Source organism: Tachyglossus aculeatus, chromosome 13 (genome assembly GCF_015852505.1).
Source record: "Tachyglossus aculeatus isolate mTacAcu1 chromosome 13, mTacAcu1.pri, whole genome shotgun sequence".
In the NCBI taxonomy this organism is placed as follows: Eukaryota; Metazoa; Chordata; class Mammalia; order Monotremata; family Tachyglossidae; genus Tachyglossus; species Tachyglossus aculeatus.
Window position 1 is genome coordinate 23,049,022 of NC_052078.1, and position 23,065 is coordinate 23,072,086.

Below are 23,065 nucleotides of genomic sequence, written 5' to 3' on the forward strand. Positions count from 1 at the left end.
CTTGCAAGTGGGGACCCTGAAGAGACTCTGTCCAATCATCTAGAACCAGACACAAAAATAAAATAAGGAGTCCCTTCAATTTTTTTTTTATCAGAAATAGAAGACACTTAAGGGTGAACCTGGAGTCTACTCCATTCTTCCTCATCTCCTTCCCTTGGAAGAGGCAGGAATCACCAGAAGGAGCAGAGGCTGGCGGGGAAGATAGGAAGAAAGACAAGAAAGAAAACCTCTCTAATAACTGCAAATAGGACCGAAGAAGGAACGTGAGGAGGGAAAGAGGGTGAATGGATGTTTTCCGTGCAAAAGATCTTTTCCAAAACAGAACCAAGCCAATCAAAATGTCTCCTGAACCTCACTGGGTGTTGTTTTAATAGCCACAAGCAACGCAGATGATGTCCAGCTCGACTTTCTTGTCTCCACCCCCGTGTTTAGTAAAGTGCGTGACACATAGTAAGTGCTTAACAAATAGCATTATTATTATTACTATTATTTGCCTTTCAGATCCCCACATCCTCATAAAGCATTCATTCATTCAATTGTATTTATTAAGTGCTTACTGAGTGCAGGGCACTGTACTAAGTGCTTGGAAAGTACAATTCAGCAGAATCAAAACTCACCATGTCCCTCTAGACTGTAAGGTCATGGTGGGTGGGGAACGTGTCTGCTTACTGTCCTATCGTACTCTCCCAAGCACTTAGTCCAGTGCTCCGCACACAGTGAGCGCTCAATAAATATGATGGACTGACCTATGCTGAATTACCCCGATGAGCTGAGTCCAGTTACTGACCGGGTTGCATTTCTCCTGCACCCCGAAGTTTCCAGGTGGCGAGCACCCTGTTTTCTCCATGAACGTCCTGAGGAGTCCTCTCGATCGGTTCTGGAGCGGCGAGGTGTGGTTGTAAGTCCACTGGAGGTGTCGCGGGGCTTCGGTCAACAGGTCTCGGCCCCGACTGTGGCTGCCACCCTCTGCTTGAGAATCCCTCCAAAGCTGGGCTCCTCTGGCCAGGGGGGTGACCAGGAAGACGAGTGTCGCCCAGAATCCTCCTAGGATCTTCCCAGACCACATTTCGGCTCCTCTCTTCCAGATGAGCTGGTCGTCAGTGAGTTAGCCCGGGCTTGGCATTTACCGAGCACACTGGGCACCGGAGGAATTCCAAAGGGGATGGGGAAAAGAAAAACATTTTTCGTTAGAAAGGCTGCGGTGTGTGGGACAGGATTTATTCAGAGGCTGGCTAAGCTGATTTGCAGCAACAACTTGTTTCGGGTGAGTTGGGGCTCTGAAACAGCAGGAAACTAAGATGATTAGGCTGTACGGTCTAGTGGAGAGGACAAGAGGGCAGAAAGTCAGGAGGCCTAGATTCTACTTTCATTCTGCAGAGTCGTCTTGGGCAAGTCACTTAGCCTTTCATGTCCCAGTTTCCTCATCTCTAAAGTAGAGCTAAGATCCCTACTCTCCCCAGACTGAGCCCTTTTTCAGACTGGTACTGCGTCTGCTCTGATTATCTTGTCTCTACCCCAATACATGGAGTGATAGTGGTTCTTTTATTGTTGTTTTTTTAAGGAAACTCAATGTGAACAGAGAACCTGCGTGCCAACTCTGTTGTAGTGTGCCCTTCCAAGTACTTGGCACAGTGCTCTTCACATAGTAAGCACTCAAAAAATACCACCGATGAGAATTTGTACAGTGCTTACTATATGCCAAGCACTTTTCTAAGTGCTAGGGTAGATACAAATTCACTTATTCCAACAGACCCGGTCCCACACAGTCTAAGTAGAAGGGAGAACAGAGATTGAATGCACGTTTTTATAGATGAGGTAACTGAGGCCCAGAGAAGCAAAGTGACTCACCCAAGGTCACAGAGCAGACAAGTGGTGGAGCCAGAATCAGAACCCAGCTCCTCTGACCACCAGGCCTGTGCTCTTTCCAGTAGGCCATGCTGGTCCCCTAGTTTGTGCTCGGCATAAAGTAAGCACTTAATAAATACCATTCTTATTATTATTAGCTTGAGAATATTGAAGTATTACAGGTGAGAAGCCAGTCATTCATTCATTCATTCAATCATATTTACTGAGCACTTACTGCGTGCAGAGCTCTGGTCCTCCATCTAAAACTTTCTGAGGTTAAAAAAAGAAGTTGGGAAATTAGGTTTCCTCATCCATCACTACTTAATAAAAGTTCGAGGAGTCCAAACAGGAGAGAAACATGTTTTCTTGGTTGCTTTCCCAGAAATTGGTTTCTAAGCTCAGCAGCTCAGATTTATGATGTCCGCGAATTTCCCCCCTCCCACCACCTCACCTCCCTGCAGGATTCTGAACACAAACGCACCATGTTAAGAAAGGAAAGCAAATCTGGACATTCGCAAAACCATAAATGTGTCTTAGTGGTGAGCAAGGATTCACAAGGTCAAGCAGTTCTGAGGGAAAAATAAACTCCAAATGCTAGTCGTAGCAGAATTTTTCAAATGTGGGGCAGTAGATCCTCAGCCTGGAACTAGCAAATGTCAGTGGCTGCCACACCAAAGAAAACCGTTCAAGTTTTACCTTTCAATTAACACGCTTTTTCTGCTCCTGGTGAATTTGAAAACAAAACAAAACATGAGTTATTAAATCCACTGGGATTTGAGAGGCTGGCAATCCCTTGACTTGACAATAAATAAAGGTCAGTGAAAATAATACATGTTCACTTAGCTTTAAGAAGGAAAAAAAACTGCTTTGCAACAGATTGTTAAAGGAGATTCCCTGTCATATAGTAAGCGTTTAACAAATGCCATTTAAGTAAGAAAGAGAGAGAGAGAGCATTGATAAAGGAGCGTTAAGGTTTTTGTCCAAATCAAGATCACAATCACTGCCGTGGAAGTTCCAAGAAGCAGTGTTGCCTTTCGGGGTGTTTCAAAGAACTTACTTATGTCCGTTCTGACAAATGACAGGAGTTACAAGCCGTTCTATACCCCGGATTCTTACCTTTGAGAGAAATAAAAATGATTAAGCCTCTGGAGCTTTGTGGCCTTTTGAATCCCTGAAAGTATTTCATGGTTGGAAACTGTAGTGTTTTTTTTAACATTCCTTGATGTGGGTCTGGAAGCTAGAGAAGGATTAGCCTGTAGCCTTCTTGGAAACTTGTCAGTTGCTAAGAAGCGGGCTACTTTTAAGATAACTGTGGAGGTGGGCACAACTGAGTACGTACTTTTCTGGGCTTGGGGTGGAAATAGTAAATAAATGCAGTGGGCTAATTCACGGCTGACTTGACAATGGATATCTGATTCTTTGGTCAGCATGGATTTACGGGAAGCATGGGAAGGCCTAGCAGATAAGGCCTAGGCATCAGAAGGACTTCATTCATCCATTCGGTCGTATTTATTGGGTGCTTACTGTGTGCAGAGCAGTGTACTAAGCGTTTGGGAGAGTACGATGCAACAACAGACACAATGGGAACCGATCCCAGCTCCGCCACTCGTCTGCTGTGTGACCTTGGACAAGCCGCTTCACTTCTTTGGGCCTCAGTGATCTCATCTGTAAAATAGGGATGAAGACTGTGAGCCCCACGAGCCAGTGGCTGCCACACCAAATTGTTCAAGTTTTACCTTTCAATAAACACGCTTTTTCTGCTCTTGATGAATTCGAATAAAAGCATCCGGTCCAATCCAGTTAGCTACCCCAGAGCTCAGTATGGGGCATAGCGTGTAGTAAGCGCGTAATAAACCACTTTAAAATGAAAAAAACAAAAAGGCGGGAGACTGGTCTGGGATAGCATTGGGAGTGAGCAGAGCACGGCTCGGTGGTCAGTGGGTAAGCAGCTGGCCGAGCGTGTTGGGGAGGGTGATTGTCGATGCTGGTTTTTCCAGCATACGCAGCAAGCGCTCAGTAAATAGGATTGAATGAATAGTGTAAAACAGCATCAGACTTGTACCTGCTTTAGGCCCCTTGCTTGGGGGTCTGGGCATCACTGCTGGGGAGGGGGTCTTGAGCACAGAAACAGCAAGACTTTGGGGACAGAGTGAGGGCCTGGGAGTTGTCAGAAGGATCTGGGTTCTAATCCCAGCCCTGCCACGTGTCTGCTACGTGAATTTAGGCAAGTCACTTCATTTCTCTAAGTCTGTTAGCTCATCTGAAAAGTGGGAATTAAGACTGTCCCATATGGGACAAGGACTGTGCCCAACTTGAATATCATGTATCTACCCCAGTGCTTAGTACAGTGCTTAGCACAGAGTAAGTCCTGAAAAAATGCCATTTTTAAAAAAAGGAGTGAGAGCAAGGGATGGATTATCTTGTCTTTATGTCTTTATAGATGAGGGATCTGAGGCACAGAGAAGCGAAGTGACTTGCCCGAGGCCAAACATTAGACAATAATAATAATAATAATAATGGCATTTGTTAAGCGCTTACTATGTGCAAAGCACTGTTCTAAGCGCTGGGGAGGTTACAAGGTGATCAGGTTGTCCCACATGGGGCTCCCAGTCTTCATTCCCATTTACAGATGAGGGAACTGAGGCACAGAGAAGACAAGTGGTGGAGCCAGGATTAGAACCCAGGTCCTTTTGACATGTAGGCCCGGGCTCTATCCACTAGACCAGGCTGTTTCTCCCCTTTTCTGATTCCCAAGATCACAGTCTTGATCCCCATTTTACAGGTGAGGAAACAGAGGCAAGGGGAAAAGAAGTGACTTGCCCAAGGTCACACAGCAGGCAAGTGGTGGAGGCGGGACTAGAATCCAGATCTCTCTGGCTCCTGGGTCTGTGCTCTATCCACTAGGCCACACTGCTTCCGTTAATAATAATAATAATGATGGCATTTATTAAGTGCTTACTATGTGCAAAGCACTATTCTAAGCACTGGGAAGGTTACAAGGTGATCAGGTTGTCCCAAAGTGGGCTCACAGTCTTAATCCCCATTTTACAGATGAGGTCACTGAGGCACAGAGAAGTTAAGTGACTTGCCCAAAGTCACCCAGCTGACAATTGGTGGAGCCGGGATTTGAACCCTTGACCTCTGACACCACAGCCTGTACTCTTTCCATTGAGCCACGCTACTTCTGTTCTGACTGTACTGTACTTGTAAAGTGCTTGGAACATAGTAAGGGCTTAACGAATACCATACTATTGCTGCTATTGTTGTTATTACATCATTATTAGTAGTAGTAATAATTATAATGCACACTGCCTTGAGTTGTTCATTTCCCAGCACCCAAGCAGATTGTCTGGATGAAGTAGAAAGTCAACCGTATTTTTATTTCAACCATTCATACCTGGTGGAAGAAAACATTTTAACAATGATAAAGGAAATAAGGTTTAAACAATATATGCAAAATTTGACGTTATCAGACCAAATTTTGGAATGTTAGTTTATCAGCTGCCTCACTGTTTCTGCATAAAGAAAATACAATGATAAACTAGGAGGGTGGGAAAGGAGAACGAGCTAAAGAAGAAGGTGAAGGTTTTCGACTCGACGTTGCCGACGTGGAATTACATAGCATGAGGAGGTTCCTACGTCACATTGAGATAAAATACAGTCTCCTTAAGAGTCCTGGAGCACAGTGCCTGGCACAGAGTAAGTGCTTGCCAAATATCATTAAAAAAACTGCAGAATTGCTAAGTGCTTCCTAGAGTTCACGTGGGAACTCCTCACGCTCTCCATCCCCCTTGTGAAGTGCAGCCAGTTTGAAGTTGTGAAACAGAAGATGACGGAAATCGCGGTCCAGTTTAATACGGACTGACTCTCCCACGATGTCTCGCCAGACTTGAAGAGAAGCAATGGCTCCTGCTGATGTTTCCGAAAGGGCAGGCCGCTCAGACTGTTCGGTGAGGAAAACTATCAGTTTGGCTCAGACCACCCAGGGCCAGCGCAGTGTCACTGTATCGGCTGGAAACCCGCCTCAGCTTCCGACCTTCCCTATAGGACGGCGTGTTCGTTCTGCTCGATGTTCCCCACGAGGCCCTTGGTGTCACTCGTTCCCGGAACCGTTTCGCCGTTGAAATAGAGGGTGTTCTCGAAGTTCTCCTCCGGGGTCAGCGGAAGCCGTCTCCTCCTGTAGAAGAAGTAACCGGCGACGCCGATTCCCGACAAAATGAGGAGGATCACAACGATCACGGTCCCTTTGGTGCTTTTTGAAGACGAGGAGGCTTTAACCTTCTCGGCCCCAGCTGAAAGGAAACACAGATCTCCCCTGAGAAACTGAGGGAACCCAAAGGTGGGGCCCTCACCCAGATGCAGGGCCTGGGGATGACAGGATCCCCTGGAGGTGTCTCTACAACGGGTGTTTTTTTGTGGTATTTGTTAAATGCTTACTATGTGCCGAGCACTGGACTGAGCTCTGGGATAGATGCAAGCTAAGCAGGTTGGACCCAGTCCAAATCAAACGTGGGGCTCAGTCTTAATCCCCTTTTCACTGAAGCACGGAGAAGTGACTCCCCCAAGGTCACGCATCAGGCCAGAGGTGGAGACAGGTTTAGCGGAATGGGCAGGAAAGGTCTGCTAAGAATTCAAATGTCCAGTTCCCGGGTACTGTCCAGAGGTAGCCCCTGACTGGGTTTTCTTATCATTTCTCCTTCTAATAATAATGGTATTTAAGTGCTTACTGTGTGCTAGGCACCGTTCTAAGCACTGGGGTAGATACAAGATAATCAGGTTGGACACGATCCCTGTCCCACAGAGGACTCACAGTCTTCATCCCCATTTTCCAGATGAGGGAACTGAGGCACAGAGAAGTGAAGTGACTTGCCCAAAGCCACACAGCAGACAAGTGGTGGAGCCGGGATTAGAACCCAGGTCCTTCTGATTCCCAGGCCCGTGGTCTAACCAATAGGCAACGCTGCTACTTACGGGGTCGATGTCAGCCTACCTGTGGTGGTTGAGGCTTCTTGCGTTGGCTCGATTTCGATAACTGTGGAAGGAAAAGCGGCGTTGTCAAGGTGGCCTGGAGACTTCGGAACCCATTCATTCATTCATTCATTCAATCGTAGTTATTGAGCACTTAATACGTGCAGAGCATTGTACTAAGCGCTTGGGAGAGCACAGTACAACAACAATAGACTCGTTCCCTGCCCACAATGAGCATACAGTCTAGAGGAGGAGACAGATATTAACAGAAATAAATAAATAAATAACAAATATGCACGTAACTGCTGTGGTGCTCGGGGGGTGGGGGGGATGAATAAATGGAGAGAGTCAGGGTGATACAGAAGGGAGTGGGAGATGAGGAAAGCATGGTTTAGTCAGGGAAGGCTTCTTGGAGGAGATGGGCCTTCAGTAAAACTTTGAAGTGGGGGGAAAGCAACTGTCTGTCAGATATGAGGAGGGAGGGCTTTCCAGGCCAGAGGCAGGATGTGGGTGAGAGGTCAATGGTGATGAGATCGATGAGATGGGGAAAAATGGCAGACCTCCCTCCCTCCGTCCCTCCCCCATCCCCCTTTTCTTCCCTCTTTCCCTTCCACCCACCAACACCCTAAACTGGACTTCCTGACAGAGTGGTAGGACGGAAGGTATTGGGTAGCGGGCAGAGGTGACGGACATGGTAGTAACTCTCGTTCACGTGCTCCAGGACTCCCTTCAGGTTCTTCCTCACCTTTAGGTTTTTTACAGATGAATCCCTTATAGGCGGCGCAGGCCAGATCATTCCAGAACCCAGACGAAGAATACAACTCCACGCAGTCTTCCTGGTCGTTGTCGTTGGAGGGCTCTTTGGAGTTCCAGTTAACGAAGGTTACCGGGTTGTTGTTACTCCAGAGCCATATCCCTGGTTGCCAAAGGGAATGAAGAGAAACGGAAATTACGACTTCCCTCGACGGCGAAGTCCTCCTCTCTGGTACCTCCCTGCCTCCAGGCTCTGCTGACTGGATCCTTTTTCAAAAATGTCCCTTCGCACCTGACTCCCCCCTCCTCCCAAACCATCTGTACATCAGAGCAGCGTGGCCTAGTGGGTAGAGCATGGGCCTGGGAGTAAGAAAGACCTGGGTTCCAATTCCAGCTCTGCCACCTGTCTGCCGTGTGACCTTGGACAAGTCACTAAACTTCTCTGTCCCTCAGTTACCTCTTCTGTAAAATGGGGATTAAGACTGCGAGCCCTACATGGGACAACCTGATTACCTTTTATCAACCCCAGTGCTTAAAACAGAGCTTCGCACCTAGTAAGCACTTAACAAACACCATCATTTCATTTATTAAGTGCTTGGTAGAGTACAATACAACAGAGTGGATATATTCCCTGCCTACAAAGAGCTTGTAATCTAGAGGGGGAGAAAGACATGAATATATAAAAATTATTAATAAATACATGTTAATAGTACATTCTCTTATAACATATAGGATAAATAAATTATTTACATCATCATACACATGGTGTATGGTATTTTGGTATTTTATGGTATTTGTTAGGCGCTCACTAGGGGCCAGGAACCTTACTATGCTCTGGGTTAGATACAAGCTAATCAGGGTGGACATGGTCCATGTCCCACATAGGGCTCACAGTCTTAATCCCCATTTTACAGATGAGAGAACTGAGGCACGGAGAAGTGAAATGACTTGCCCAAGGTCACACAGTAGACAGGTGACAGAGCCAGAATTAGAATCCAGGTCCTCTGATTCCCAGGCCTATGGTCTTTCCACTAGACCTTGATGGTTCTCTCTCTACAATAATACCTAAGATATATTAAATATATTTTATCATATTATATTTATAAATCCCTTAAAGCAATCACCAGTTCCCCCAAAACATTCCCACGCACATCAAACCTACATGTTTAATGATGAGTTCCTCTGCCACCCACAAATCCTCTTCTTTTTACAGCTAAAGTTCACATGTTGTACACACCACCCAACTCCAGTGCTTGAAGAGGTGTGTTTTTAAAAAAAATTATTATTATTTTTCCCCAAACCATTCGTGGGCGAGTCTTCTGCAGTACTGGAGAAATTTTGGTGTTCAAAAGCAAATCACTCAGATGCAAAATCCAAAATGTGGGGATTGGTCTTTGCACGGGGATGCTACGTATCCAGTTTGAAAGTGAAATGTGCGTGGTCTTCATTTCAGAGTGACTTTATAATTATAATTATGGTTCTCATTAAGCCCTTACTAAGTGCCAAGCACTGTACTAAGCACTGGAATAACTGAAGTATATGCAGATTAGACGCAGTCCCTGCCCCATAGTGGGCTCATATGAGATCCAGGGAGCTGTGGTTAAATAAAAAATCCCCTCTATGTTACTGTGGTATTTTTTAAGTGCTTACTATGTGCAGGCACTGTTCTAAGAGGTGGGATGGATAAGAGCAAATCAGTTGGACACAGTCCATGTCCCACATGGGGCTCACAGTCGCAATCTCTATTGTACAGATGAGGGAATGGAGGCCCAGAGAAGTAAAGTGACTTGCCCAAGGTCACACAGCAGACAAGTAGGGGCGCCAGGAGAGAAGCAGCATTGTTTAAATGGCAGGAGCACAGACTTGGGAGTCAGAGGTTGTGGGTTCTAATCCCGGATCCGCCACTTATCAGCTGTTTGACTTTGGGCAAGTCACTTAACTTCTCTGTGCCTCAGTCACCTCATCTGTAAAATGGGAGTTAAGACTGTGAGCCCCACGTCGGACAACCTGACTGCCTTGTATCTACCCCAGCGCTTAGAACAGTGCTCGGCACATAAGCGCTTAACAAATACCATCATTATTATTAGAACCCAGGTCTTTCTCTATCCACTAGACCGGGCTACTTTGATTTGGGAAGGTGATGGAGGTACATTTATCATTATTATTATTATTATCGTCATCATTATCATTATTATTGTATGTAAGTGCTTACTATATGCCAAGCACTATTTTAAGCGCTGGGATAGGTAAATGTTAATCAGGTTGCACACAGCCCCTGTCTCACAGGGGACTTACAGTTGAAGCAGGAAATGGAACAACCTTCCCTAGAACAAGATCAGCCCAAGCCCGAGTCCCCTTCCTTGACCAGGCATGTGAAAAATATCAGACTTAGGGGACGATCATACCGTCCACGTTTCTAAACAGTCCTGTCCAGAAGTTGGTTTTGCTCTGAAAGGGCTCCACGATGTAAGTGAGGAAGTGGGATTCAGCAGCACTGTCGACGGAGACTAAGGTGGCCCCTGTGGAAGGAAACAGCAAAGAGGAAACAGGAAGGAAACAGGGAAGGCAGGTTTTAGCAGATCCATTTTTCTCTCCTATCTGCTCTGCCCGGGCGGTCATTCGGAGGCTTCTGAAACCCCGGGGTAAAATCGGTGGATTCTGCCCAGTCTCCGGAGAGATAGAAGAAAAGGTGAGAATAGAGGAGACAGGTTCAATGGACAATCTTTCTCTGTTGTGATGAACTGTAGGAGAACTTTCAATATTCATTCATTCATTCCATTGGACGTATTGAGCGCTTACTGTGTGCAGAGCACTGCACTAAGCACTTTGGGGGAGTACAACAGTAAACAGACACATTCCCTGCCCACAAGCAGCTTACAGTCCAGAGGGGGACACAGATATTAATTGAAATAAATAAATTACAGATCTGTACGTAAGTGCTGTGGGGCTGGGAAGGGACAACTCACTTCTCCTCCAAAATCTCCAGTGGTTGCCCATCCATCTCCACAACAAATATGTTCGTGATAGCGTACTCTCCCAAACACTTAGTACAGTGCTCTGCACACAGTAAGCATTCAATAAATACAATCGACTGACTGACTCCTGCGATTCCAGGGCGTGAACGGCCATGACTTACCCAGTCTCAGGCACTCCAGAGAAGCTTGGCCCCAGTTCCTCGTGGTTGACGATTCCACGTAGTAGCAGTGGCCGTGGAAGGGAATCCACGCGATGTGCTCTGATTCCGGACATTTCCCTGGAAGCTGGGGAGGGTCCGTGGGAGGGATTTCTGGTAGAAGTGGGGGAAAGCAGCCATTTAGAGATTCCCATTATGCTCCAGCAGTGGACAACATTCCCCGGACCTGTGGTGGCCCTGGGAAAATCAGCCAACAGCGGGTTGTTGATGGTCTTTCAAATCAGCCACCTGGGTTGCTCTTTTATAGCATTTTTAATGCGATATACTCTGCTTAATGAACCTCAGTACCTCAGGGGCTTCCACAGGCTGGAGGGAGGGAGCAAAGGAAGCAGGAGAAAAGGATCAAGAGAGGAAAAGAGGGACAGAGGGAAGAAAGAGGGAGGAAACAATGAAGAGAAGGAAGGAGGGAGGGAGGGCAGAAAGAGGGAGAAAAGGATGGAGAGAGGGAAAGAGTGAGGAAGGGAAGAAAGAGGAAGGAAAGGATGAAGAGAAGGAAGAAGGGAGGGAGGAAAGGGAGAAAAGGATGAAGAGAGGGAAAGAGTGAGGAAAGGAAGAAAGACAAAGGAAAGGAAGAGAAGGAAGAAGGGAAGGGAGAAAGGGAGAAAAGAATGAAGAGAAGGAGGAGGGAGGGAGGGCAGAAAGAGGGAGAAAAGGATGGAGAGAGGGAAAGAGTGAGGAAGGGAAGAAAGAGGAAGGAAAGGATAAAGAGAAAGAAGAAGGGAGGGAAGAAAGAGGGAGAGAAGGATGAAGACAAGGAAGGAGGGAGGGAAGAAAGAGGGAGAAAAGGATGAAGAGAAGGAAGGAGGGAGGGAGGAAAGAAAGAAGGGAGGAAAAGATGGAGGCTTTGGAGACAGACAGAGGGAGGACATGCAGGAAAAACACAGAAATTCACACAGAAGTTGCTCTTCAGAGCCAATTTTCTAGACTGTGCCTACAGGTGAACCAACACTTCACCCAGAGAAAGCATGGCCTAGTAGAAAGAGCATGGTCTTGGGAGTCAAAGGACTTGGGTTCTACTCCTGGCTCCACCTCTTGTCTGCTGCAAGACCGTGGGCAGGTCACCTAACTTCTCTTTGCCTCAATTCCCGCTTCTGCAAAATGGGGATTCAAAGCTTGTTTTCCCTTCTACTTAGACTGTGAGCCCCACGTGGGACCTGGTGATCTGTTATCTACCCCAGCACTTCATACAGTGCCTGACACATAGCAAGCGCCTAATAAGTACTATAAAAAAGGAGTATTCAAATCCTCCCATCACCAGTGAGCACGATTACACTTGGCTACTGAGAAACAGCGTGGCTCAATGGAAAGAGCCCGGGCTTTGGAGTCAGAGGTCATGGGTTCAAATCCCGGCTCTGCCGCTTGTCAGCTGTGACTTTGGGCAAGTCACTTCACTTCTCTGTGCCTCAGTTACCTCATCTGGAAAATGGGGATTAAGTCTGTGAGCCCCACGTGGGACAACTTGATTACCTTGTATCTACCCCAGCGCTTAGAACAGTGCTTTGCACATAGTAAGCGCTTAATAAATGCCATCATTATTATTATTACTATTACTCACCTTCCGACCTTTTGCAGACAAAGAAGTGCTGGTCAGTGCAGGGAGCGGTCTTCCAAAATCCATCTCGGTCCAGGTAAACGCAGGCATATTTCCGGGTGGGCTCCTCGGAACCCCAGTTGGTAAATCTGATTCTCCAATGATCCAGCCACAGGAACTGGCCATCGGTCTGGAAGGAGACATGAGTGTCACTAGAGAGGGGTGTCTCGCCACCATCCCCGCTTTGGGGGCATCAGAGCTTGTTTCTGAGTGGACTCAGCCCCCCCTCCTCATATCCGACAGACAATTACTCTCCCCACCTTCCAAATGGTATTAAAAGCCCATCTTTTCCAATAGGCCTTCCCTGGCTAATCTCTCATTTCCCCTGAGAAGCAGTGTGGCTTAGTGGCAGGAGCCCGGGCTTGGGAGTCAGAGGTCGTGGGTTCTAATCCCGGCTCCGCCTCTTGTGAGCTGTGTGACTTCGGGCCAGTCACTTCACTTCTCTGTGTCTCACTTACCTCATCTGTAAAATGGGGATTAAGGCCGTGAACCCCATGTGGGACAACCTGATTACCTTGTATCTACCCCATTGCTTAGAATGGTGCTTGGCACATAGTAAGCGCTTAACAAAATACCATTATTACTATTACTCTACTCCCTCTCTCTTCTGCGACCCCCTGGCATTTGGATTTGTACCCGTTGTTCACCCCCTCCTTCAGCCCCATGGCACTCATGTACATACCCGTAATATATTTTTATGTCTATTTTCCGCTCAAGACTATAAGTTCCTTGTGGGAAGGGAACAAGTCTACCAATTCTGCTCTTTTGGACTCTCCCAAGCGCTTGATAACACAGTAAATGCTCAATAGATAAGACAGATTGATTGATCGGGGGCAGAGTTGCCAAGAGCGGCCTTAGCTTTCTAATCCCGTGGTGCCCAGCAACTCGTCCACTGAGAACACAAGTGGCCATTGGGAGTTTGATGTCAGGTAAGGTAAGGACTTTGAGGCGGGATACAGCCTCAACGGTTTGAAGAGCGCAAGAACCCAAACCCGGGAGAATGACTTTCGGAAAGCCGCTTTGCTCTGCCGCCCTACCAGGTTACTGTTCAGGCCCAACCAGATGGGCTCCCCGAACTTCAACATCTCCAGCCACAGGAAGGAATTGGTGTAGGGATCGGGAATGCTGGCCAGCTGGGAGGAAGCTTCTCGACACCTCTTCTGGGCATCGCTCCAGGTCAGGTTGGAGCGGATGACTGAATAGCTGCTGTTTCCGAACCGGACGAAGCCGTCCGCGGGAATCGTGGTTGGGGACTGAGGAAGGGAAGGCTCTGGAATGGAAAGATGGATCGGTCCAGATCTGGAGCCCCACTCAGCCCCTCTGAGGGGCAGCTCCACGCGGCCCTTTGGGGAAAGGATGTTACGTATCAGAAGTCTTACTGTGTGGAAGACCTGCCTGATTCAGGTTGGACGCAGTCCGTTTGTCTGCTGCGTGACCTCTGGAAAGTCACTCAACTTCTGGGTCTCAGTTACCTGTTCCTTAAAATGGGGATTAAGACTGTGAATCCCACGTGGGACAGGGACTGTGTCCAACCTGATGATATTGCATCTACACTAGCTCTGAGTACAGTGCCAGGCACATAGTAAGCCCTTAGTACGGTGCTTTGCACACAGTAAGCACTCAATAAATATGATCAAATAGTAATTCTAGACTGGGAGCCCGCTATTCTAGACTGTGAGCCCGCTGTTGGGTAGGGACCATCTCTACATGTTGCCAACTTGTACTTCCCAAACGCTTTGTACAGTGCTCTGCACACAGTAAGCACTCAATAAATACGATTGAATGAATGAATGAATAAGCGTAGCACTTACGTACATAAATGTAACTTATTTAACTTCTATTAATGTCTGTCTTCCCCCCTAGACTGTTGGCTCATTGTGGGCAGTGAATGTGTCCGTTTATTGTTATATTGTACTCTCCCAAGTGCTTAGTACAGTGCTTTGCACACAGTCAGCGGTCGATAAATAAGATTCAATGAATGAATGAATAAATGCCGTAAAATAAAATTCCCCCTCCCCCTGCCCCAAATAACCCTGTAAATCTGTAGAATCCTTTTAACTTGCGATGACTGTTTGCCATTTTTCCGCAGACATTGCCTGCAGAGAGCTCATCTGGGTTTTAATGCCACTTTGACCACAGGTGGCTGTTTCTGAACTTTGAAGTGACAAACGCAAGAAAACTCATCGTCTCCACTTCGGACCCCCTCCTCAGTGCCTCGTCTATCTCATCTCTCTTGCCACCGACCTCTTATTCACACCCCTCCCTTCTTCCCGGGCCCCCCTCCCTTTCAAATCCGGCAGACCACTGCTCTCCCCATCTGCAAGGCCCTCTGGAAATCATTTCCAGTAGGCCTTCCCCAATTAATATCTCACCTCCCACCCTAGACAGCTCCCTACTGCATCACGTAAGCACTTGGATACTCAAAATATCTCCTCTTCACTCCCCTCCACTCCACCACCCAGTAGGACTTATATATATATAAATTCAAACTTATATACATCACTTCTAATTCTGTTGCTTCCCCCTACCTGTGACTGATTTTTGTGCCTGAGTCCCCTATCAGGTTGTAAACCGCTTGAGGGCAAAGGATCATGACTATTAACTCTACTGTTCTCTCCCAGCCCCGAGTACAGTGTTCTGCACAAAGTGTAGCATGGACTCTAAGCCTGGCTCCACCACTTGCCTGCAGTGTGACTTTGGGCAAATCACTTCAATTCTCCGTGCCTCAGTTTCTTCATCTGTAAAGTGGAGACTCGCTCTTCTCACTCTTCTTTAGAGTGTAAGCCCCATGGGGGACAATGACTGTGCCTGATCTGGTTGTGTTTATCCCATTGTTTTGCCCACCGTTAGCACTGAGCAAATGCCATGATTATTATCAAAATTATTACTGTTAGAGTAAGCGCTCAGTAAATACAACTGGTCAGTAGGTTGAGGGATTGACTGAGATGCTACCCACTGTTGGGTAGGAAACTGTCTCTATATGTTGCCAACTTGTACTTCCCAAGCGCTTAGTACAGTGCTCTGCACACAGTAAGTGCTCAATAAATACGATTGATGATGATGATGATGATGCTGTCTCAGGCTGGACTGAAACCAGGCCCAGAGAAGCAGTGTGGCCTAGGGGATAAAGCACAGATCTGGGAGTCTGAGGATCTGAGTTCTAATCCCTGCCAGTTGCTTGCCGTGTGACCATGGGCAAGTCACTTCACTTCTCTACACTTCAGTTCACCTGTTCTCCCTTCTACTTAGACTGTGAGCCTCATGCGGGACAGGGACTGTGCCTAAACTGATTAACTTGTATCTACTCCAGGCCTTAGAAAAGTCAGTCATTCAGTCCATTGTATTTATTGAGCAATTACCGTGTGCAGAGCACTGTACTAACTGCTTGGGAGAGTACAGTACAACATAACAGAGACATGCTCTGCCCACAATGAGCTTCGCAGTGTTCAACTCATAGTAAGAAATACCATAAAACAAACAAACATCCAAGAATACTAACTTCTTCAGGGGAATCGGGGGGGAAGCTGAGGAAAGTGTGACTTCGTCTAGTTGATTCTCTGCCTCCATCTCTATCTTAAATGACAAAGAGAAGGCAGTGTGGCCTGGTGGGCAGAGCACAGATCTGGGCGTCAGAAAGACTCGGGTTTTAATCTTGGCTCTGCCACTTGTCTTCCGTGTGACCTTAAGCAAGTCATTTCATTCATTCAATCGTATTAATTGAGCTCTCACTGTGTGCAGATTACTGTACTAAGCGCTTGGGAAGCGCAAGTCGGTAACATATAGAGATGGTCCCTACGCAACAGCGGGCTCACTTCTCTGGGCCTCAGTTCCCTCATCTGGAAAACGGGGATGAAGACGGTGAGCCCCACGTGGGACAGGGACTGTGTGCAACCTGATTAGCTTGTAGGTACCCCAGCGCTTAGTACAGCGCCTGGCATATAGTAAGCGTTTGACAAATGTCATTACAAACGAGGGAAAAACTTTGAGGAGAACAGCCAGGGAGTGGAGTGGACGATGTCTCTCCCTTGGGCTGCTGCTACCATCTTGTGGCATGACAGGAGAAGAGCACGCCCCCCCTCAGCCTGCGCTTACCCTGTGCTGAGCACTGTACTAAACGCTGGGAGGCTAGAATAGAATAGGGAGACACTATCCCTGCTCTCGAGAAGCTTCCAGCCTAACAGGGAAGGTCAATGTTAAAATAAATTACAAGTAGGGGAAGCAACAGAGTATGGCAGTCAGTCAGTCGTATTTCTGAGCACTTACTGTGCGCAGAGCACTGTACTAAGCACTTAGGAGAGTACAATATAACAATACAATAGACACATTCCCTACCCACAGCGAGCTTACAGTCTAGAAGATTTGCGCATCCGGATGGGGTGAGTATCGAAGTGCTCGAAGGCTATAGACCGAAGGGCAGAGGTGATGAATTAGGTGGGGAAAGGAGCGATTGATCAGGGAAGACCTCTTGGAGGAGGTGTTTGAAGGTGAGGAGAGGGGTGGTCTGTCGGCTAGGAAGGGGGAGGGACCTCCAGGCCGGAGGGAAGGCGTGGGCGAAGGGTCACAGAGACAGGACACTGAGGCACGGTGAGTAGGTTGGCTTTAGAAGAGCCAAGTGTGTGGGCTGGGTTGTATTCATTCATTCATTCAATCATATTTATTGAGTGTTTACTGTGTGCACAGCACTGTACTAAGCGCTTGGGAAGTACGAGTCGGCAACAGATAGAGACGGTCCCTACCCAACGACGGGCTCACAGTCTAGAAGGGGGAGACAGACAACAAAACAAAACATGTAGACAGGTGTCAAAATTGTCAGAACAAATAGAATTAAAGCTATTTGCACATCATTAACAAAATAAATAGAATAGTAAATATGTACAAGTAAAATAAATAGAGTAATAAATCTGTACAAATAACTATACAAGTGCTGTGCAGAGGGGAAGGAGGTAGGTCGGGGGGATGGGAAGGAATAGAGGATAAAGGGGACTCAGTCTGGGAAGGCCTCCTGGAGGAGGTGAGCTCTCAGTAGGGCTTTGAAGGGAGGAAGAGAGCTAGCTTGGCAGATTGGTGGAGAAAGGGCATTCCAGGCCAGGGGAAGGACATGGGCCGGGGGTCGATGGCGGGACAGGCGATAATGACGGTGAGGAGTTTAGCGACAGAGGAGTGGAAGGTGCAGGTTGGGCTGGAGAAGGAGAGAAGGGAGGTGAGGTAGGAGGGGGAGAGGTGATGGACAGCCTTGATGCCGAGTGAGGAGTTTTTCCTTGATTCGTAGGTTGTAGTGGGAGAGGAGGTGAAATTAGATAGAGGATGGGGAGAGTTGATCCCAGCAATTAGAACAGTGCTTTGCACATAGTAAGCGCCTAACAAATGCCATCATTATTATCATTCAGGACCCTAAAGCCCCAGAACCCGCAGTATCGGAAGCAGCATGGCCTAGTGGATAAAGCACGGGCCTGGGATTCAGAGAACCCAGCTCCACACTTATCTGCCGTGTGACCTTGGGCAAGGCATTTAACTTCTCTGTGCCTCCATTACCTCATCTGTAAAACACAGATTCCGACGGCGTGTATGGGACAGGGACTGTGTCAAATTGTATTATCTTGTCTACCCCAGTGCTTAAGACAGTGCCCGGCACACAGTGAGCACACATCAAATACCGATTTTTGGTTTTTTTCTAAAGAGCCCGGGAAAGTTCAACTTAACCTACTGGTGTCCATCTGGCAAATGTAGCCCTTGGATTGGGAACAGATTTCATCGATCCACTGTCCGGCAGCTGAGGAAAGACCCCCGATCATAGCCACGCAGTCAACCTGAGGGAGGGGGGGAGAACGGGGAGAGGGAAAAGAAAAGCTTGGTAAAGAAATCTCTTCCTTTGCACAATGTGCATGCCCCACACCCACCACATTCAACATAACTCCTTCAAGCACCGCTCCACAGCTCATCGTATCAGAACCGATGTTATAAACCCTGCCTGCTCCATCTCCTGTAGGATTTACAAACGAAGAGGAAAACTCATGGATGAGGTCTCCTGTCAGAGCTCAGGGGGTGGTTATAGAAACAGGATTTTCTACCCAACGCCAAGTCCCTTTCCCCTCTCCAGCGATGCTTGAAACGACATGCTGAGTGGATTGAGCCTGGCTCTGGAAATCAGAAGGACCTGGTTCTAATCCCGGCTCTTCCACTTGTCCTGCTAGGTGACCTTGGGCAAGTCGCTTAACTTCTCTGGGCCTCAGTTACCTCACTTGCAAAATGGGGATTCAGACTGTGAGTCCTATGTGGGACATGGACTGTGTCCAACCTGATTAGCTCGCATCTATCGTTCAATCGCCTTTCATTTGTGTTTATTGAGTGCTCCGTGTGTGCAGGCACTTGGGAGAGTACAGTGTAAGAATAAACAGACACATTCCCTGCCCACAACGAGCTTACAGTCACATCTCTTAGTACAGTGCCTGGCACGTGGTAAACCCTTAACGAATATTATTAAGGAAAAAAAAAATCCTGGGGTAAAACCGCGCTAACAGGCCTCACTTCTGCTAGGGAAAAGTGGAGAGTATGAATGAAATCCAGCTTCAGATTCCACTTGAGGATCCCGTCTCACAGTGGAATTTCTAGGGAACAGCAAACACACTGAGCTCAAGAAATCAGGAAGTCCAGGGACGTGATCCTAGCCCCCTAACTGTCTCAACAACCAGTTGCTGAGGGCTATTCCCGAGGGTCTTGCCCCATAAAGAAAGCCGGGACTTGCTGAGGGCTATTCCCGAGCGTCTTGCCCCGTGAAGAAAGCCGGGACTGAGTTCTTACATCGCTATAGGAGAGGATGCTTCTCCTTCCAGCCGGAAACCCTTTTTTCCAGTTGGTGTACTTGACTCCCCGCCCTTCGGTCCAGAGGAATACGTGTTCCGAGTTGATATCGTTCAGCCCGATCCAGAAATCTCCCTTGGAATCCTTCAGGTGATAGGTGAGGAATGCTACAAAAGACACACGTTATTTCATACCGGAACTGGGCAGATGAGCTCCTTGGATGAGTGGGAGAAATCTGGGAGGGGAGGTTGGATAATAAGGGTCATTTAGGAGGCATTTGGGAAGGAAATAATAAAAATTATAGTAATAATAATAATTGTGGTACTTGTTGAGCGCTTACTAGGTGCCTGGTACTATACTAAGCACTGGGGCAGATCCAAGCAAATCAGGTTGGATACAGAGACTGTTCCACCTAAGGCTAATGTTCTGCGTAGTGGAAAGAGACCGGGCCTGAGAATCAGAAGGTCATGGGTTCTAATCGCGGCTCAGTCACATGTCTGCTGTGACCTTGGGCAAGCCACTTCACTTTTCTGGGCTTACCTCATCTGTAAAGTGGGGATTGAGACTGCAAGCCCCATGAGGGACAGGGCCTATGTCTTACCCGATTGGCTTATATCCACCTCAGTGCTTAGTACAGTGCCTGGCACACAGTAAGCGCTTAACAAATACAACTATTTTTATTATTATTATTATTACTAATAATCCCCATTTTACAGGTGGTGCAACTGAGGCACGGAGAAGTGAAGTGACTTGCCCAAGGTCACGCGCAGACAAGTGGCGGAGCAGGAATTAGAACCCAGGTCCTTCTGCCGCCAAAGCCCGTGCTCTTTCCACTAGGCCAAGTTGCTTGGAGTTCCCCTAGGGTAGTGCCCAGAATCAGTCAATCAATCAATCAATCAATCATATTTATTGAGCACTTACTGTGTGCAGAGCACTGTACTAAGCGCTTGGGAAGTACAAGTTGGCAACATATAGAGACAGTCGCTACCCAACAGTGGGCTCACAGTCTGGAAGGGGGAGACAGAGAACGAAACCAAACATATTAACAAAATAAAATAAATAGAACAGATATGTACAAGTAAAATAAATAAATAAATAGAGTAATAAATATGTACAAACATATACACATATATACATGCATTTCTATATATGCATTTCTGCAAGCCTCGGTGATCCCCTGAGAGAGATACAGAAAAATACGATATCTTGCCCAGCCACTGGCTTCCTTCCACTTCTCAGCTCAATAATAATAATAATTGTGATATTTGTTAAGCGCTTACTATGTGCCAGGTTCTGTACTAAGCTCTGAGGCAGAGACAAATGTGTCACATTAAACACAGTCACTGCCCCACATTAGGCTCACGGTTTTAATCCCCATTTTACAAACGAGGTAACTGAGGCCAAGAAAAGTGAAATAATAATGATAGTAATAATGATGGTATTTGTTAATAATAAATCATAATAATTTTGGTATTTGTTAAGCGCTTACTATGCACCAAGCACTGTTCTAAGTACTGGGGGAGATATAAGGTAATCAGGTTGTCCCACGTGGGGCTCACAGTCTTAATCCCCATTTTACAGGTGAGGGAACTGAGGCACAGAGAATAATAATAATAATGATGATGGCATTTATTAAGCACTTACTATGTGCAAAGCACTGTTCTAAGTGCTGGGGAGGTTACAAGGCAATCAGGTTGTCCCACAGGGGGCTCACAGTCTTCATCCCCATTTTACAGATGAGGGAACTGAGGCACAGAGAAGTGAAGTGACTCACCCAAAGTCACACAGCTGACAAGTGGCAGGGCTGGGATTAGAACCCATGACCTCTGACTCCCAAGCCCTGGTTCTTGCCACTGAGCCACGCCGCCTATGTTAAGCGCTTAATATGCGCCAAACACTGCCTTTCTGTCCCTTCCCCAATGGGTCTGAGGGGAAGAAAAACCATCCGCAACTAAACAAATAATATGTCTGATATCGGTTTCTATTGTACTCTCTGAAGCGCTTAGTACAGTGCTCTGCTCTGCACACAGTAAGCTCTTAATAAATACGACTGATCGATTGAAATAACGGAAAATTCAAAAAAGAAATGGAGGAAAGAAGCACAAAGTTCTAGGCAAGAGGATGATGGAGGAGGGAGACCCAAGGATCCAGTGAAAACCACAGGGGCAGATTTTTCATTCGTTCTTTCATTCATTCAGTCGTATTAATTGACTACGGTTTATTTATTTATTACTGTATAATTACGAATATTTATTTATTACTGTGTGCAGAGAACCGTACTAAGCACTTGGGGAAGTAGAATACGACCATAAACGGACACACTCCCTTCCTACAGTGCGTTTACAGTCTGGAGCAGAGGAGACAGACGTTAATATGAATAAATTTTGTGTGGGTGAGCCCGATATCCATCCGGCCGCATGGGTGGGTTTCATCGTTACTGTTATTGCGATCGTTCTCCAGTCCTGCCACCCGCCAGCCCTGGGCGAGCCCCCCGTATCGGCCTCACCGTACCTTGCTCTCGCTCGTTCTGAATGGAGACGAGGTTGCCGCCGGACTTGATGCAGGCTTTCCGGGCCTCCTGCCAATCCTGCCTTTCTTCTTCAACCAGGCCGAAGACCTTATAACACTGAAGCGAAGCAAAAAATGGGGTGTCGCCCAGAGACCCCACCCGCAAACCAGCACCGGAGCAAACCCCGGGAAGCTCTCCGGGGGTCGGGAGGTGGTCCTGGTGAGCAAGAGAGTTGGCAGCCCTGGAAGTCCCTCCTGCTATATCCGTAGGGATTTTCAGCCTCCGTTCTGGGACTCTTCACCAGTGGCCTTGTGGAAAGAGCCTGAGAGTCACAGGACCTAGGTTCTAATTCCGCCTCTGCCACTTAATAATACTAGTAATTACGGTATTTGTTAAGCGCTTGCTATGTTCCAGGCACTAAGCACTGGGACGGATATAAGCATATCAGGTTGGACCCAGTCCCTGTCCCAGGTGGGGCTCACAATCTCAATCCCTAATTGACAGATGAAGTAATTGAGGCCCAGAGAATAATAATAATAATAATGATGGCATTTATTAAGCGCTTACTATGTGCAAAGCACTGTTCTAAGCGCTGGGGAGGTTACAAGGTGATCAGGTTGTCCCAAGGGGGGGCTCACAGTCTTAATCCCCATTTTTACAGATGAGGTAACCGGGGAACAGAGAAGTGAAGTGACTTGCCCGAGGTCACACAGCAGACAAGTGGCAGAGCCGGGATTAGAACCCATGACCTTCTGACTCTCAGGCCTGGGCTCTATCCATCATTCCATACTGCTTCTCCACTACTACTACAACTATTATTACTACTACTACTATTACTGTCACTATAATTACTACTACTATTACCACCACAAACATTATTACTACTATAGCTACTAGTACTACCACTACTATTACTCAATCGTATTTACTGAGCACTTACTGTATGCAGAACACTGTACTAAGCACTTGGGAGGGTACAATTCAACAATAAACAAAGTTCCTGTTATTACAACTACTACTTCTCCTGCTATTACTGCTTTACTGTCTAAGAGGAGTCTGGCACGGAAGTAATACCAGTATGGATAAGAGAATGGAAAGATAGTTAGGCAAATAATAAGTGCTTAAACAGTAGAGTACATTAAATGGCAGTATAAGCTGATTTCCTTGTATCCACCCCAGCACTTAATACAGTGCCTAACTTAACAAATACCACACTCATCTGCGGCAGTGGAGGTCTATTACCTTCCCCAAACTCACAGGGATGTGATAAAGATAAAATGGTCAAAGCATTTTGGCCAAATAGAAGCGCTCAGCAAATTTAAATTTGACCGGACTCTTTCCCACCTTGCGTTTGCTGTTTTTTCTCCCAACTTGAACCCCGCTTTTTAGAAAGGCATGTCTATTGACT

General features: G+C 47.0%; 2 protein-coding genes across 2 annotated transcripts in view; both read right to left on the bottom strand.

Moving 5' to 3' along the window:
* SLC39A12 (solute carrier family 39 member 12) overlaps window positions 1–1,066 on the bottom strand; it is a 42,331-nt gene extending 41,265 nt beyond the window's left edge. Inside the window, exon 1 of the mRNA XM_038755654.1 lies at window positions 788–1,066. Coding sequence (XP_038611582.1) covers window positions 788–1,066 — 279 coding nt within the window. The remainder of the gene's footprint in view (window positions 1–787) is intronic.
* Window positions 1,067–5,204: 4,138 nt separating this feature from the next.
* MRC1 (mannose receptor C-type 1) overlaps window positions 5,205–23,065 on the bottom strand; it is a 76,036-nt gene continuing 58,175 nt past the window's right edge. The window contains exons 21-30 of the mRNA XM_038755820.1: window positions 21,660–21,774; window positions 19,149–19,315; window positions 18,055–18,157; window positions 13,388–13,620; window positions 12,315–12,480; window positions 10,703–10,852; window positions 9,972–10,085; window positions 7,559–7,729; window positions 6,836–6,877; window positions 5,205–6,137 (exon numbers count right to left, since the gene is read on the bottom strand). Of these exons, the coding sequence (XP_038611748.1) occupies window positions 5,887–6,137; window positions 6,836–6,877; window positions 7,559–7,729; window positions 9,972–10,085; window positions 10,703–10,852; window positions 12,315–12,480; window positions 13,388–13,620; window positions 18,055–18,157; window positions 19,149–19,315; window positions 21,660–21,774 (1,512 nt within the window). The 3' untranslated portion in view covers window positions 5,205–5,886. The remainder of the gene's footprint in view (window positions 6,138–6,835; window positions 6,878–7,558; window positions 7,730–9,971; window positions 10,086–10,702; window positions 10,853–12,314; window positions 12,481–13,387; window positions 13,621–18,054; window positions 18,158–19,148; window positions 19,316–21,659; window positions 21,775–23,065) is intronic.